The 15,352-nt window shown below is 38.8% G+C and overlaps 1 protein-coding gene across 1 annotated transcript in view; it reads left to right on the top strand.

Annotated features, from left to right (window-relative positions):
* dst (dystonin) overlaps positions 1-15,352 on the top strand; it is a 100,900-nt gene that overhangs the window by 2,159 nt on the left and 83,389 nt on the right. The window contains exons 3-4 of the mRNA XM_027277337.1: positions 1,020-1,208; positions 5,217-5,430. Of these exons, the coding sequence (XP_027133138.1) occupies positions 1,020-1,208; positions 5,217-5,430 (403 nt within the window). The remainder of the gene's footprint in view (positions 1-1,019; positions 1,209-5,216; positions 5,431-15,352) is intronic.

The raw sequence follows: 15,352 nt of genomic DNA on the forward strand, positions 1-15,352 counted from the left end.
TCAAACTCTTGATGTGTATTTTTAGAAACATACTGAGGCGTGAGTAATCCGATAGAAAGCCACTCCTATTTTAAGATTCAAAAGACAGTATATTTGCCATCACGTTTGATGCTTAAATGCGTCAAGTAGAGCTTCAATCCTTCTGTTTCCGTTTTACGCACTTTGATTTCAAAATAAAACAACGAAATAAAGTAAGTAAAGTATTGTATAAATGCATGAAAACTGATTCAAAAAGCAATATCACTGACAAAATAGTATATTGAAATGGAAAAAAAATGTTACAGTGAAGTAAAAGCTATCTTAGTAGACATACCATTGTTTGAGTAATTTGTCTTGTGGCATTACCTTTGTAAAAAAATTCATTAAAACTAAAAAACGTGTTGGTAAAAATACAGCACACCTCGTCAAACTTTTAGTAAACCCATTATTTATTGAAAGTGCCATAAATGCATATCAGTTTTATTGACATAAATTACATTTGATTTCATATGCTAATGCATAAAGCTCTTAGTTTTTTGTGACTCTCCATGGTTTTGAAGTTTCAAAAACAAAAGCTTCAAAGGCTTGCCTTCCTGTGCAGATTATGTTATTGAACCACAGGACACTGAATCCCTACTGGCTCCGTTGCTGGTAGGGATTCAGTATCGTGTTCAAGGACACAACAGCAGAACAGTTGCTGAGCCTTAATGCTGAAGATGTTTCTGATTATTACATTTAAACATATTAAGTCCAACAATAAACACGTCCTAAAGAAAATCTCAGAGGGTCTAACGAAGAAGGCGAGAGACACAAATGTTATAGTTCAATTTGTTTTTCACCTGTATCCAGAGTTGCTGTGTCATCTTGCTTTGACACTTCTGACTCTGAAAATCGAAATCATATTCCACAAAATTACCTCCCTAGAATAAGAAACCTCATCACAATTATTATTCATATTATGATGAGAGCTTTTAATTTCACTGCCAAGTCTGCCGAAAGTATAATCTGCTGCCAGCTTGACAAGTGTCCATATTTCCCAGGGCTTCAGGCACAGTCCACGTCACTCAAGAAGGAGCATCCATGCTCGAGTGACAGAGGAGAAGCCCAATCTGGTTGAGATTCCTGAGAGTGAACCGGATTCATCATCGGGTCTAAGGAAACGCAAAGTGAAGAAGAGAGTCCTTCCAGAATTTTACCAATCTGTACAAGTCACCCCCACACGCAAACCTGTAGGTACCCCCCATAAATGTAACCATGATAAATGATTGATACTATTTTTTGCTTGCTTCCCTCCACAGGGACATCAATGTGCCTTTGAACCTGGTAAGGAGTCAGTAACTTGCTCAAGGACACAGGAGTGTTTGTCTGCAGGGTGTAAGCCCTGCTCTTGAAGGATGGTCATTTATAGGTCTTATGTAATGAAGTGGGTTAAAAAAAAAATATATATATTATTATTATTTTGTTGTTACATTCTATCCATGTGTATTCATTAGTAACAGGTGACCAGATGACAAATATGGATAAAAAAACCTGAACATTTTCACATGTAATCATCGTCAGTCTCTTCAAACATGAAACCTGCAGCTTTATTTCTAGATGACTAACAGACTGTTAGACTGCCAAAGATGCAGTTTTGATCATAGACTGTAGACCACTGCAGAAGCAATAAAATCATTTTTAAAATAACAAAAACTTTAAATTAATAAATTGACAGTGGTGTCTCTGTCAGGGATTATTTCACAACAAACTTACTGTACATGTATTTCCTACTTACCAAATACAAGCTTTTGTGTTAATAAAAATATTTATCGATCATGAAATTGAAACATAAATTTGGCTCATATAAAGTTCTGTATTCAGATTGGGCCATGATGCTATGCAATTTCTAAAGGTACTGCATGAAAAAGATGTGATAAATATCTCATATTAACAATTTATAGAGCCTTTGACTCCTTTAAAAATCATTATTCTATGAATCGTTTGCACTAGTCGGTCAGTTTCTCTCGACTGATTTCCATTTTTCATGTTGCCTTGATCCCAGTTGACATGTTGGTACCTGTACTCTCTAATCCATTCTAAGTCTGTTAACAATTCACCATGTCAGCATGGGAGCATAATAGTTATCCTCATATGTATCAACAGCTCAGCGCTTTGTTACCTCAACACAGTTCTAGACATTCAGCTTTCCATGTCTGCATTACTGAATTAGCTGCACTGCTTCCAAACAACAGTGTTCTCTCAATCCTTCAATACTTTCATGTGTTTCGATTGAGCAGTCAAAAAAGTAAAGTGAGGAGAGAGACAGTGTAACACCTGACCCACATATTGATCCATTTCTTCCCGGAAGGGAACGTACAACTACAGGAACATAGAGCTGAAGAAACACAAGGCCTCAGCTGGAAATATGTATTTTAAAAAAAAGCTCAGATCCCACATTTGCAAAATCAAGTCTGTGGGTGTTTTTGAATGTGTCTGATTTTTTAAATTCTTTTATTCTATCCAAAATATGAAATATCCTTCACAACTTGTACCTGCAGAGGGTTATAGCTGTGCTGTATGAAATTCTATATTTGTGCGAGACGTGACAATGATGTTGGAACTGACTGTGTTCAAAGGAACCTATTGATCTGTGTGATGCTGTCACAACTCCCTGCTTTCATGTGTTGCAATAGATAACAGAAACAGTTTTGTGCTTTTTCTTCTTACCATTGTCAGCAAACAACATGTACGTCAATTTGATAAGAGCCAGCTATCATGAAAGACTCACGTGTCAATATGTCACAGTCGCTTCTTCTAAACCAAACATTTTGTTGCCATGGGTAAAAAAACAACAAAAACTCCACTTAATGATTCGGTTTGTATTGATACAGTTGTTATGCAGGTGAAATGCTGAACCTGACAACCACCCTGTGTTTGCACAAAAGGCAGAGGAGTGTTACATGTTACATATATTAAACAGCAGCAAAAAATAGCAATTTTGAGATTTATGGAGTCATAAGAGCTCTGAGGTGTGCTGTAAATAAGAAAACTTTAATAAACCGGTGCAGGCATAGATCAGCCCACGATGCATTATTCTGCCTGCTGACACTAAAGTGTGTGTAGTGAATAAACAAGATCGGTTTCCTTGTCTCGGTGAAACCATATTAATGTGTTTTTTAACCGATCTTTTTAAAGGAGCCTGACCAGTGTAAGGGAACTACTGACAGCTTCACATGTTGTATTCACAGCAGCTCAAGCACTTACAGGCCTGTTTTACATGAACGCCACTAAAACAGAGTGTGCAAGGGAATATAAAAGCTTTTGGCTTTTGGTCGTGAACAGACCATTTCATAAATGCATCTGGACCTGTGTGCTCCTCTTTTTCTGTTATTGAATAGGAACTGAGCATTTAGCAAATAGTATCCTGTCAGGGCTTGATCATTGGCAAAATCATTTTTTACACTGGTGGATACCCTGCAGCCACTGTATTTTCAAATATTGCTGACAAAGATATATAAGTAGCTGTAATCACTTTACGTGCATTTATTTAACAGTAAGAGCTCCTGAGCAAGGAGAGTAGGTGTTCACAAAGGAGAAAGAATGTTGACCCTTTCAACTATCTTAATCCATGTACAGTATATGAAAGAAAGTGAGAATATTCACTTATGCATATAGCATCCTAGATAATAATTATTTCATATTACTGGGCATGAATCTTCCTGGAATCTTGTAGTTTTACCCTTTTTAGTGGTAGGAATTATGAATAAGCAAAAAGCTGATACAAACTGCAACCCTAATCTGCCTTTTCAGCGCGGAGTTGTACCCTGATGATAAGTGATGCAGTGATGAAAAGGCTGCTAATATTAACAGTGTGTTGTTTTATGAGCTGTGCAGACTTGACACTGACCCAGTACTGCGAACAGATTCACACTACTACATTTTTTAAATAGAAATCATTTTCGGTCTCCCTGTAGGAATACTGCCAGACGCTTTGAACGCACACTCTTTTAAAGTCAGTACTGAACTCTTCAGGATCATAGCAGCCTGTTCCCTCCTTTGACTACTGTTTTATCACGTGAAGTGTCACCACGCAGGTATTTTTGCGCTCCACCCCTCTCTGTCTCCATCAGGATGTGTTTGCCTGCATTTGTCCTGTTGCTCAATCTCAGGTGTGTCAGGGCGCAGCAGGTAATTGCAACAGAAAGTCATTCATGGACGATTTATTTCTATTTAATTATAGTGTTATTTGCTGTCAGAATTAAAAGCCTGCAAAGACTCAAGGAAGACTAGCAAAATCAGAGATAATCTTCCCCAAAATCAATGGATTAATATTTGTTTTTGTTTTGTTTTTGTTTGTGATATTTTTCTGGTTAAACCGGCTTCACTAGTTTTAAAAGCAAACCAGGTTAAATCTATTTAAAACCAAGTGCAATCCCTTTTTTGTGCCCTCCATCCTCTCAGGTAATTAGCTCCACTGTAGCCTCTGTGGTTAACACCTACATCTACAGTGTAGGCACTGCTCCTCTCAGCAGTCTACTCTCTGTGAATCTAATGTGCATCAGTCTGTGGCAGCCCCCTGTCCTTTTATTACCCCTGTTTTTTTGGGGGTGTTTTTGTAGCCACCCAGCACCTTTTGTGCAGGGATGGCGCTCTAACACCACAGTCTGCTTTTTGGAGCTTGGCTGTTGTTGGCTGCCGGGTATGACGCGCAGACACATGCAGTCTGCTGCTCTCCCATCACGGTCCAGCTCTGCCTCGACAACACGCAGCGTACCATCCCTACAGCTCTCTGGAGATCTGACATCACCCCCACATCCTCAATGCTCGGATAAGAGACGAACTCGTGGCCGGAGCATCCCTTAAAGGGCGTGGCACCCTTTGGTATCGACGCACGAAATGAGTGATTAAAGGCTTGGAGCTGATAACGCGAAAAATAGGATTGTTGTGTTTTTTGTTTTTTTTGTTTTTCTTCCAGCTGACAGCTCTCCATGTATACAGTGGTAAGTCTTACAGTTGACCTGGCGGGGGAGCCAGATGCTATTGATTTCACATTGGCTTTATTTCGCTCAATCTTTTATTGTTATGGATGTTTTATAAGCTGGTGGCTAGAGTCACTGAGTGTCCTCACACCTAACATGCGCTCACGTTACGCACTTTGACCCGCGACGGTGAGAAATAATGTAGATGAAATCAAGACAAGCATTGTTCTGTTTTTTTTTTTCTTTTTTCTTTATCACCCGTTTTCTTTTGTCTCACAGAGCTCCAGTTCGGGGAACCCTTCCCTTCACGGCTCCATGTCTTCCTCGGCGGATTTCTCAGACGAGGATGATTACAGCGTTAAATCTGGGTCGGCATCACCGGCACCCGGAGACACTTTACCCTGGAATCTGCCCAGACATGAGCGATCCAAGAGGAAAATCCAAGGAGGATCCGTGCTGGATCCGGCTGAGAGAGCCGTGCTTAGGATCGCAGGTAAGGGGGCAGTCTCCTTGTTGTCCTGTCAGGCTAGTGATTCACTGAAACGTGAATAACAACGCTATTGAACGGGCTCATAGCGACCTGTTAAGGTGTATGTTTTCCTGGTGTCCCCAGATTTGGATCAAACAGGGGCTGTAGAGACGTGGTTTTGTGGTTTATGTGGTGATATTATGGTTGCGCTCTTATTCTGGATATGATGTTTTAGACACAATCATATATGGGTATGATTATGAGATATGTATTGTCATTTAAAAAAAACTGCTTATTATTATACTTATATTATTTTCGACGGCTTTTTTAAAAATAAATACATTAAAGACATTTTTAATATAACTTTATGCCATATTTCTTGAGCTAGAATCACGAGGACGCATCATGAAGTTAATTATGAAGGTGGATTTATTCATAAGAAATGACACAAATCCTTCTGACATGCACTTTTGTTTGTTTCCCACTTGAATGTCCAAGTTTCTATAGCACTGAATGATTTTATAATGACACTTTGACGCCATAAAATGCCACGAAGCAGCACTTAATATCGATAACGTATTCCTGTAAGTCTGCACGTTGCGAGGATCTGCGTGACATCACTGGGCATGAGTTAACAGCTGACGGGAAAACGAAAGCAAAGACACACAGATCATGTGAAACTTGTAAATGTGACAAAAGAAAAAGTTGTTTGGAAATGTTTGGCAGGTGTCACAAGCCGGTACAGAGACGTCTGACAAGGAAAAGCGTTTATTTTTACACACTGTAAGAAATGAACACTTCATTTAGAGTGGTTTGGACATCTTATTTCACTTACTGGTGAGAGGTGGTGCGAATTGGATGAGACCTGAGGGCGATTTAGCCTCTTGCGTTATTAAAATAAGATATAAATTGTGTTTTGATTATATTTAAGACTCATTATTGACTCAATGGGCTCGTTAAGATGGATATTTTTTGCAGCAGAGCGCGTCCCGGCAGTCTTTCCTATCAATCCAGTCAACTCCACAGAGGAAGTGTCGCTTATTGGACAGGCCGCAGACAAGGGAGGGATATAGGGCGTTTCCTTTAGTGCAACAACAGCGCCGATCACTCTTGAGTGCCCAGCACATACACATGCACACACACACACACACACACAAACACACACATGCACACACATACACGCGCTGTGTCCCTGTCCGCCGCTGGTGTATGTCCAGTTTGAGGAGCCCGGGTTATGGCTCAGTACGCACCGCAGGATAATGTGCTCTCGGACGAACAGGAGTATCTCCAAGCCTATGAGGATGTTTTGGAAAAATACAAAGGTAGGATCACTGCTGATTGGATGTTGTTTTAGGCTTTGGGACGATGAAGAAATTGCCTGATAGCCTGCTTGACAGTTCAATGCATGTCAGCCTGCCCCCTTTCTCTTTCTCTCTGGTGGCTGCCTGGTATGAGTGTCTTTATCCCAGCAGTGGAAAAAGTGGGAATATTTCCTGCATGACATCACATTTAGGCTGAATTTTAATAGCTGAGACAAAGGCTTTATTATGATTTTTTTTATGATCTCAGTTGACCGTTAGATGAATGGATTATTTCCCATATTTAGCTGTTAAATTTGAATGATGACTGGAAAAACATTTCAAGCGAGATGATAACGCCATCGTTTATTGTCAAAATGACAGGTCGAAACAGAGAAATCAAGTTAGATTTTTTAAGTGAATCATACTCGCTGTGTTAATGATCTATTTGTGTAATTTTAGGGTGATCACCCATAGGATATCATTCATTGAATATTGCTTATGTGACCTATGGTGTCTCAAGGCAGAGAGGACAATGACATAGCAGGGTGAGGCATTAGCTCATAGCTCATGTCACTCCATTTACAGTAGCTGCTCCTTTCGGGTCTATCTCATTAATTGGAGCAAATCCATCACACAGAAGGGGTCTGTGTTATTCAGTGTCTCTTTGACAGCTCGCTACACATGCAGTCTGAGGCCAGGCCTGTGGTGATCTGGTGGGGCTGAATTCAAACTGACAGCAGCGCTTTTAACTCTTTGTGTTTCCTCTTCACGCAAGGACCGCAAAGTCAAACAATAAAGAGCATATACTGTGCTACTATTGTACAATAACACTCGCCGTGAGCGTGTTCTCTCAGCTGTTTGAGTATTGCAGCCAGCAGGGCCAGTCAGCTGTGGTATAAGGCTTAAACGCCCTGACTGGACCTTAATGGGATCATATGATGTAGCATCATTAGGAATCTGTAGCTGTTGTCTGCAGGCAGAGGAGCTGTGACACACAATGAGCTTACTCATTTTTCCTGTTTTGTCCCATCACTAACTACCATTCTACGACTGGTTTTTACGCGTTATATATTATTTTTTGGGGGGCTGTTCGTCTCCCCGCTGGTTGTTGCATCAACAATGAACTTGTTAAAGAAGGGTAAGGCTTTTTTTTTGGTGATTTCTTGATTATTTTACCAACAAATTTAAAACTTTATGAGACGTTGAAGCCTCAAAATAATGCTAATGCTTTTCATTTGCACGCTGACATTTGCTGGTTACATTTACTGTTTTTAATCTGTAAAAGTGACCAAATTCAGTGTCTTTTCTCATCAGTTTTCCTGTGCTTATGAATGTGTGGTTATTGAGAAACTTGAGATCAGCTGGTGGGCTAATCATTACTTCAAGCAAACTCACCTCAAATCCTTTCCAGCCACTTTGTTTACATCCGTCTTCTGATGGCAGAAAAAACTCAGACATTCTCAACATTTATTTACCAGAGTTCAGTTGAGGAGAGAGGCAGCAGTCTACGTTTAGCAATACACATAATCAATTTGCAACTGAATAACTGCAAAGCTGTGGACTGCTGTGAAGAATGACAATTTAAACGTCCACAAAAATCAAATTTAATAAAAATGTTATATGAGAGGAAATATTTAGAAATTAAGATCTTATTTTGTAGGAGTTATTGTATATATTACCATAGTAAGTAGTGTATTTTAGTGTATATATGACTGGATGTTAAGGCTGAGAAATGTACCTTTATGTCCGCATCAAATACCTTCTACTTTCTCAAAACAATATCTTCCTAGTCATGAAAATGGCTTCAAACTGTACCGTATAAAAATCTCTGTTTTTGTTTTTACTTATATTTATTTGCAGTTAAAAGGATCGCCCAGAGCCCCAAGCTTCAATTCATGTGATGCCCAGAGTATCAAAGGGAGACATTTTCATAGCAAAATCATCAACAGTAACCAAACAAACACAACCAAACAGACCAGTAAACAGAACAGCCAGTGGGCCATCTATAATGTAGGAAACAGATTTGTCTTTGTCTCACCACAAGCCCTCATTTTCATAATTAACTGTGGAAGTTTAGGCAAATGTACCGTAACTTATTGACATTATTTCCACTGTTGGGTTTGTGCTTGTGTGTGTGTGCTTGTCACTTGATGTCATTAATCACCGTCTGAGTTTGACATTTTGTGAAATAGATTTGACCAGTATAAAGAAAAGAAGAAAAGAAATACTGTAAGACGATCTGACGTGACAGAAATGAGTGAGTGTTTGGATTTTTGGTGACTCAGCCAAAGCATCGTCATGCATATAGTTTTTATTGCTTCGGCTGTAATAATGCCATACTAATTAGGTATTAGAACTAATAGTACACTGAATTACTTTGGGTCAGGCTGAAATTCAATGCAGGCTATTACAAAAGACTGCAAACTTGAGGAGTGAGTTAAACACATGGTTTCTTAGACACATACAACAGTTAATAGCACTGGGCAGTGGCTATGTTAGATCACATGGTTTCTTGCAGAGCCTGCTTGGTAGGCTGTCTGCTTGAAGGGGCCATTAGATTTTCCCAACAATTCATCATCCTCTGACATGAGGAAACATTTAATGGATTAGACATTTGGTGGTACACTCGGCTCCTCTTGCAGTTCATTTTGTTTTTTGAGACACCATATGACGTTAATGCTGATTAAAATGTACAGTGTATTTATAGAGCTGAAGTGAAATATACATGTTTTGCTTATTGAGAGTACTGACAGATAGTACCCAGAGACACTTTTTTTGGGGGGAAAACGTTTGTGCTTTTTTGCGCTTGTTCACATAAAGCAATTTGTTATTTATATTTTTGTCCACTTACGTCTTAAGAAGCAATACTATGATTGGGAAATGTAAATAAAATTAATTAAATACGGTACTAGCTAAAGCTAAATCGGTAAAAGTGCAGTGCATCACATGAGCTAGTCACCTAAAAATCTGTTTCTCTTTACCAACATTAAAACATACATAAAGCTAATATTCTGATTGCAATATGATAATTGTTATGTAATATGATACATAACAATGATTATATGATACATATAAACTGTTTATGTGAACAGACATATACAACGTATGGACTGCTTTAGATTGTATATCTTTAAAGAGAGTCTTTAGGATGCTGCATCTGTAAGTAAGTGTTATAGAAGGGTGTGGTCTGTCAGTGTCTGCTTCTGTCTGTGAATCATTGCTATCTGCATTATGACTTAATCTCTCTTACAAGAAGGTTTTCCGCACATTGAGGAAACGTGTAATAATTAAAACCATCTTTTTCACATGTATTATCTTGCATTATGAGATGCAGCCGCAAGTGAGAGAGCATTGTGTTTTTTTGCACAGTCACTGCCTTTGTCCATCCTCCTGGGCCTTGCCCAGCCCAACCCCTCTGCTCTATGTCGACAGCCCACTCATCACATTCAAATGGCCTAGTGGCCCACACACACACACAGAGCAGTCTGCCTCTATGGAGACTGTTTGCAACTGTACAAAAGACACTTTGTTTTAAGGGGAGCAGCATCCAAGTTCCAGAGACTTGTTCATGTGTCAAGTTGATGGGAGTGACACTCCTTTGTTTTTGGCTTTTCATTAAGATTTAGCATTTAACATTAAGGTGCCACACATTGAAGGTGGTCTCTACCCGCCTAACTCAGCCTACAGATGGACATTCCTTACTGAATATTGTGCATACACAGTTGGTTGTTGTAGCCTCCTAAAAACAGAGCATGAAACCACCAACTTATATTGTTTTAATGCAATAATAGGAACACGCTTTATACGTTTAAATTGAATATAGTTTTTCAGATCAGTTAATTGTGTCAAAAGAACAAATGATATGAATGATATGGTTTGGCATATTATGTGTTTGATATCTGGACAATTGGAACTAACTTTTAACGTACAGTGGATTTGGTTTATGAACAAATATGATTTAGATAGTACAATCACTCAGCTATGGTTTCACAGCTACCACCAAAATCCTAAGTGCTAATGGCAAAATAAGTGCATTCGATTTTTAGATTGGTATCTGACTCAACTTGGTGCTCCCTAATTTCACAATAATAATCCAGCAGGGTCTGCTGTAAACCTCATACAACTGCTTGTGGTTTCATGTTACAAGTTTCACGTAGACGTTTTCTCAGATCAGTATGTCAGTTTGTATCGGTGGACAAGTGAGACATAATATCTGATTGTTTCTCGATCCGTTTCACAAGGTTTCACATGGAAAACAAAATGCAAAAACTTAAAATCTTTCTACACTAAACACAGTTCATTATAGTTCACTATATCTGCTTATACTAAAACCTAATATTGTTCATGTGGCCAAGCCCTTCATTGATCTAATCAATAGACCTAATTTAAAATGGGCATTGTAATCTAAACCAGTAGAGAGTGCTCAGAAAGCTTTCTACTGCTTCATCGGTCTTTAGCTACAAAAATATGTTTAGGTTTTATTTAGTTTCATATCTAATATTTTATTTATACATTTATCATTTAGTGGGATGCATGTGTTGTGCTTCTGGAATACATTTGATTATTATTAACATGGTTTATGAACTTATATAAACTATAACTTTATTGCAGTCACATGCAGTTGCATTCTGTCTGTGTCTGCATGTGATGCCTGCTCGCTGTTGTATTTCTAAATGTTGTATTTATATGCTGTCATGGTGATAGGAAGACCAGCATGACTGAAACCTCATTCCACAGCTTTGCTTAGCTCCTCTTACATGAGATCATCTTGTGCGTCTCTGTCCCACCCCTGAATCACGCTCTCTAGCCTTTCCTCTCTCACTCCAGCAGCACCACCCTTCTCTCTTGAATGCAGCAGATGCTGGGAAGCAGTCCCATAGCAGCAGCAGGAAACAGCTTTCCTTTCTCCACTACTTCATAGATGGCCAAGAAATGAGTAGTTCCATCTGTTTTGTGGTGCACTGTTTTTTAAAACTATTCCTATACTCTTATGAACTGTCTAATATCAGTCCTAACTTGTAAAAAAAAAATAGAAGATACAGACAGGTGACAGAATTTAAGAACCGGTGTGAAGGATTTAGTGGCATGTAGCAGTGTAGTTGCTGATTGCAACTGCCTTACATCATCCTCTCCTGAGTGTGAAGGAGCAACTACAATGGCCTCGAAAGACTTGAAAAAGTAACGTTTTCTTTGTCCATTCTGGACTACTGTAGAAACGTACCATCTGTAGATACGACAGGTTAATTCTGCACAAAAACATGATTATATTCAAGTGATTATACACTAATGAAAACATAGTTATGCATATTATATTCCATATTATGCAAATACACCCTGCTAAATCTTCACACTGAACCTTTTTAAGGGAAAAACATGAATAAATGAGAGGTGAACCATTACAATTGCAAATGCTTCCATATTGAGCAGGAAGGGTCGCTAAATGGTTTGATGTGTATCAGAATCATTAGTGTGTTAGACAGCGCTCTCCACCACCATCACCAAAACTCCAATTGTGTTTATCTCTTTAGGAACACTGAAGCTGTTCTGTCAAAATTTGTTGGCCAACACTTTACTTAAACACGTCATTATAGGTTTTCCTTTATTCATTCATCTGCTTAAAAGTATCAGGCTGTTCAGTGATAACTAGACTCTACAATCTGATTTCAATAGAAAATGTGACTATCATCATTGTTTAGTGACAAATAAGATTTTGGATTTGAGATTCTCCCACTTTGATTCAAAGTAGCCCATCTTAGTAGTTGTTAGCTCATTTGTTTTGCATATATTCAAAAGTGTCTAAAGTGTGATTTTATCTTGGATGACATAGAAAACAATAAGCCATATTTTCTTTATGCTTAAAGTAGGGGTTGAAGACTGTGAAATTTGTATTTTCTATATTTTCAAGAGTGCTAAACAATCACGTGTGTGAATGTAGCATGACGAAGAACGTAAACATGATTACTTTAAGTAGGCCTTGGTAAGGATTCTCAATAATCTGTGTGGGAGTCTGGGGAGGAAAACAGATTTCCTGACAAATACTCACTGAAATGTGGCAGCCACTCGCAGCTGTTACATGTCATGGTGTTAACAACTGTGTGTGTGTGTGTGTGTGTGTGTGCGTGCGTGCGTGCGTGCGTGTTCATGCTTGTATGTGTGTATCTATGTCCCATTAGATGTCATTAATGCTTCCTCCTTTCCTCTCCTTGACTTTGCTGAGTGCCTTTGTAGTGATAGCTCATGCCTACGGGCACTTTGCCAACTTCCCCTTCATCCTACATTTGCTTTTCATCAGGGGTCATGCAGTATTTCAGTTTCACCAGTGGAGATATTGAGTATTACATCTTAACAAGGCACCTCTAGATTTCCAATGTGTTCTGCCACTGTTGCAGTTATATACGATAGCAGCCTTGCATTACATAGCCATGTTTCAGTTATCTTCGATTTGTAATGTTGGTAGGAGGAAAAAGTTGAAAACTTTACAGTAGTGGCTCTTACTGTGCCTCTTTGATGTGTATGCCTACTTCCTCGGTAGCACTTTACAGAAATGAGCTGTAGACAGGATGTCAGTCTCTGCACAGATCTCAAACACGGTAACCCTTTTCCTTGGTTTCTTCTTTGCTTTGTCTGAAGACTAAAGAAAACACTGACTGGATTGGCTACTTTGAAGGCTTGGCAACCTGTTTCAATTACTGAGTCACATATTTCAGATGCTGCCCTTCCCTTCTGTGCAGACTGACTGCTTACAAAGAATGACAAAAATCCCTCTTCAAGTATCTCCCCCTCATCTTTGCATTTGTATTTTTTTTGTTTTGTTTACAACCTATGTCTGGATACCATGTTTACAACATAGTTATTAAAGTGGAAGAAGGTAGTCATTTTGTGCTGACTCATCACTCCCGTGGGCCTCTGTTACAATGGGCAATGTGCATTTAACCCCAGGATAACTGGTTTAATATTTCCATTTTAGGTTTCTGTAAGTTAAAACAGATCATTTCTAGCCATGCTGCTGGCAGTGTTGGTCTGTCTGTGACTGAAATGTTTCAGTAACTAATGGATATGCCATTGTATTTGGTAAAGATATCCATGTTGCTCAGGTGATAAATCCTAATGACTTTTTTTAAAAAACATTTGGCCAAAATTTGTTAATTTGTCCAATATTTTTTTATCGTATTTTGTTAGAAGCTGTCCTGCTAGATAAACTATATTAAGACGTACTTTGTGTTTTATTGCTAAATGAAACTCAACATTATACATTTATTTCAGCATGTTGTTCATCCTGATAAAGCATTACATGGGACTTGAGTAAGCTTTGGGGTGCAGCAACCTTTCTATGTTATGACCTGAATCAGACATTACACTGCTGTGCAGGAGACTCACTTCATGTTCTGTAGTTTTTTTTTATAACTTCACAATTCTATCAAAGTGATATGATGTTAACTGAGATCATGTCCACAATAAAAACAGACCTGCATTTTTAAAATCTCTGACAGTGCTATGCAACACACAACCCTGCACTCAAAACAAAACTACGGTGCACATGCCTTTGCTTACTGAGCTGGTTGTGACACAAGAGCTGTGAAATGAGAGCTGTTAAGCAAGAATGTTTAACAAGTCCTTGTCATAGGCTGGAAGGTTGAGGGCTTTTTAGGTTCGCCTTTATGTCTGTTTTGAGTTCCCTCCCATACGAGGTCAAAAGGATTACACAGGCTGGATTTTGATTGCTCTGACTTTTTGACTCTGCTCAGAATGTGAGGATATTTTAGGCATCCTGACGTAACAAGATGCCAAAGGGTGTCACCAGGCCCACTGTGCCACACATTCTCAGGAAAACAGCAATTTATCCATCCTCCTGTACAAAGAAGCTTCGAGCAATGAAAGATCAGTATGGGATGCTGTGGACTGTTCTACTGCTGCTGCATTTCTAAAAATGTGGTTGTATGTTGTTTGAAATAGTTTGGTATCTATCATTCATGCTGCCACACAACCTGTGTCATATAAATTCAAGACTGGCCAAACATGAGCTAAAATCTAATAAATGAATGGATATATCATATTCACAAGCCAAAACAATGACAATCAACAAATATCTTTAAAAAAAACCCTCCAAATTCAACTCCTCGACAAGCATTTACTTCAGTCATCTTTGTTTGTATGTAAGGAAATGAAGGACGTCACCCAAGTGGCACAGATTATGCGGCCTGCAGTTGCAGGGGCAGCATGGTTTAGGGTTGTAGCTATTTATAGCTATGCACATGTGCTTTGCTGAGGTCTACAAATAAGTGTCTCAGGAGTTCTGGCTGTCTGTTTCAATGCTGTGGTGGACTCTTGGCCAATACTGAGCTTAGACTGTGGACCAGACAAAACAGTGTGTACTTTTATACAAGGCAATTGTGTGTCAGGATTTTCAGTGCAGTATGCTGCCATTCTTAAAAGAAGCAATGCGCTTGAGACATAATTACAGAAGACTGTACAGTAAATATTAATTACCACTTATTACTACCAGTTTAACTTCTTATCATGGTGTAAATTCGCACTTCTGATGACACGTTTAACGACTAGTTTTATATGAGGTTTTAAATGCCAAGTTCAAATGTAATGTGAGAGAGATGTGGTTAGTCAGGCTTTCATGATCCCTCAAACATCAA

The sequence above is a fragment of the Larimichthys crocea genome, chromosome III (assembly GCF_000972845.2).
Source record: "Larimichthys crocea isolate SSNF chromosome III, L_crocea_2.0, whole genome shotgun sequence".
NCBI classification, from domain to species: Eukaryota; Metazoa; Chordata; class Actinopteri; family Sciaenidae; genus Larimichthys; species Larimichthys crocea.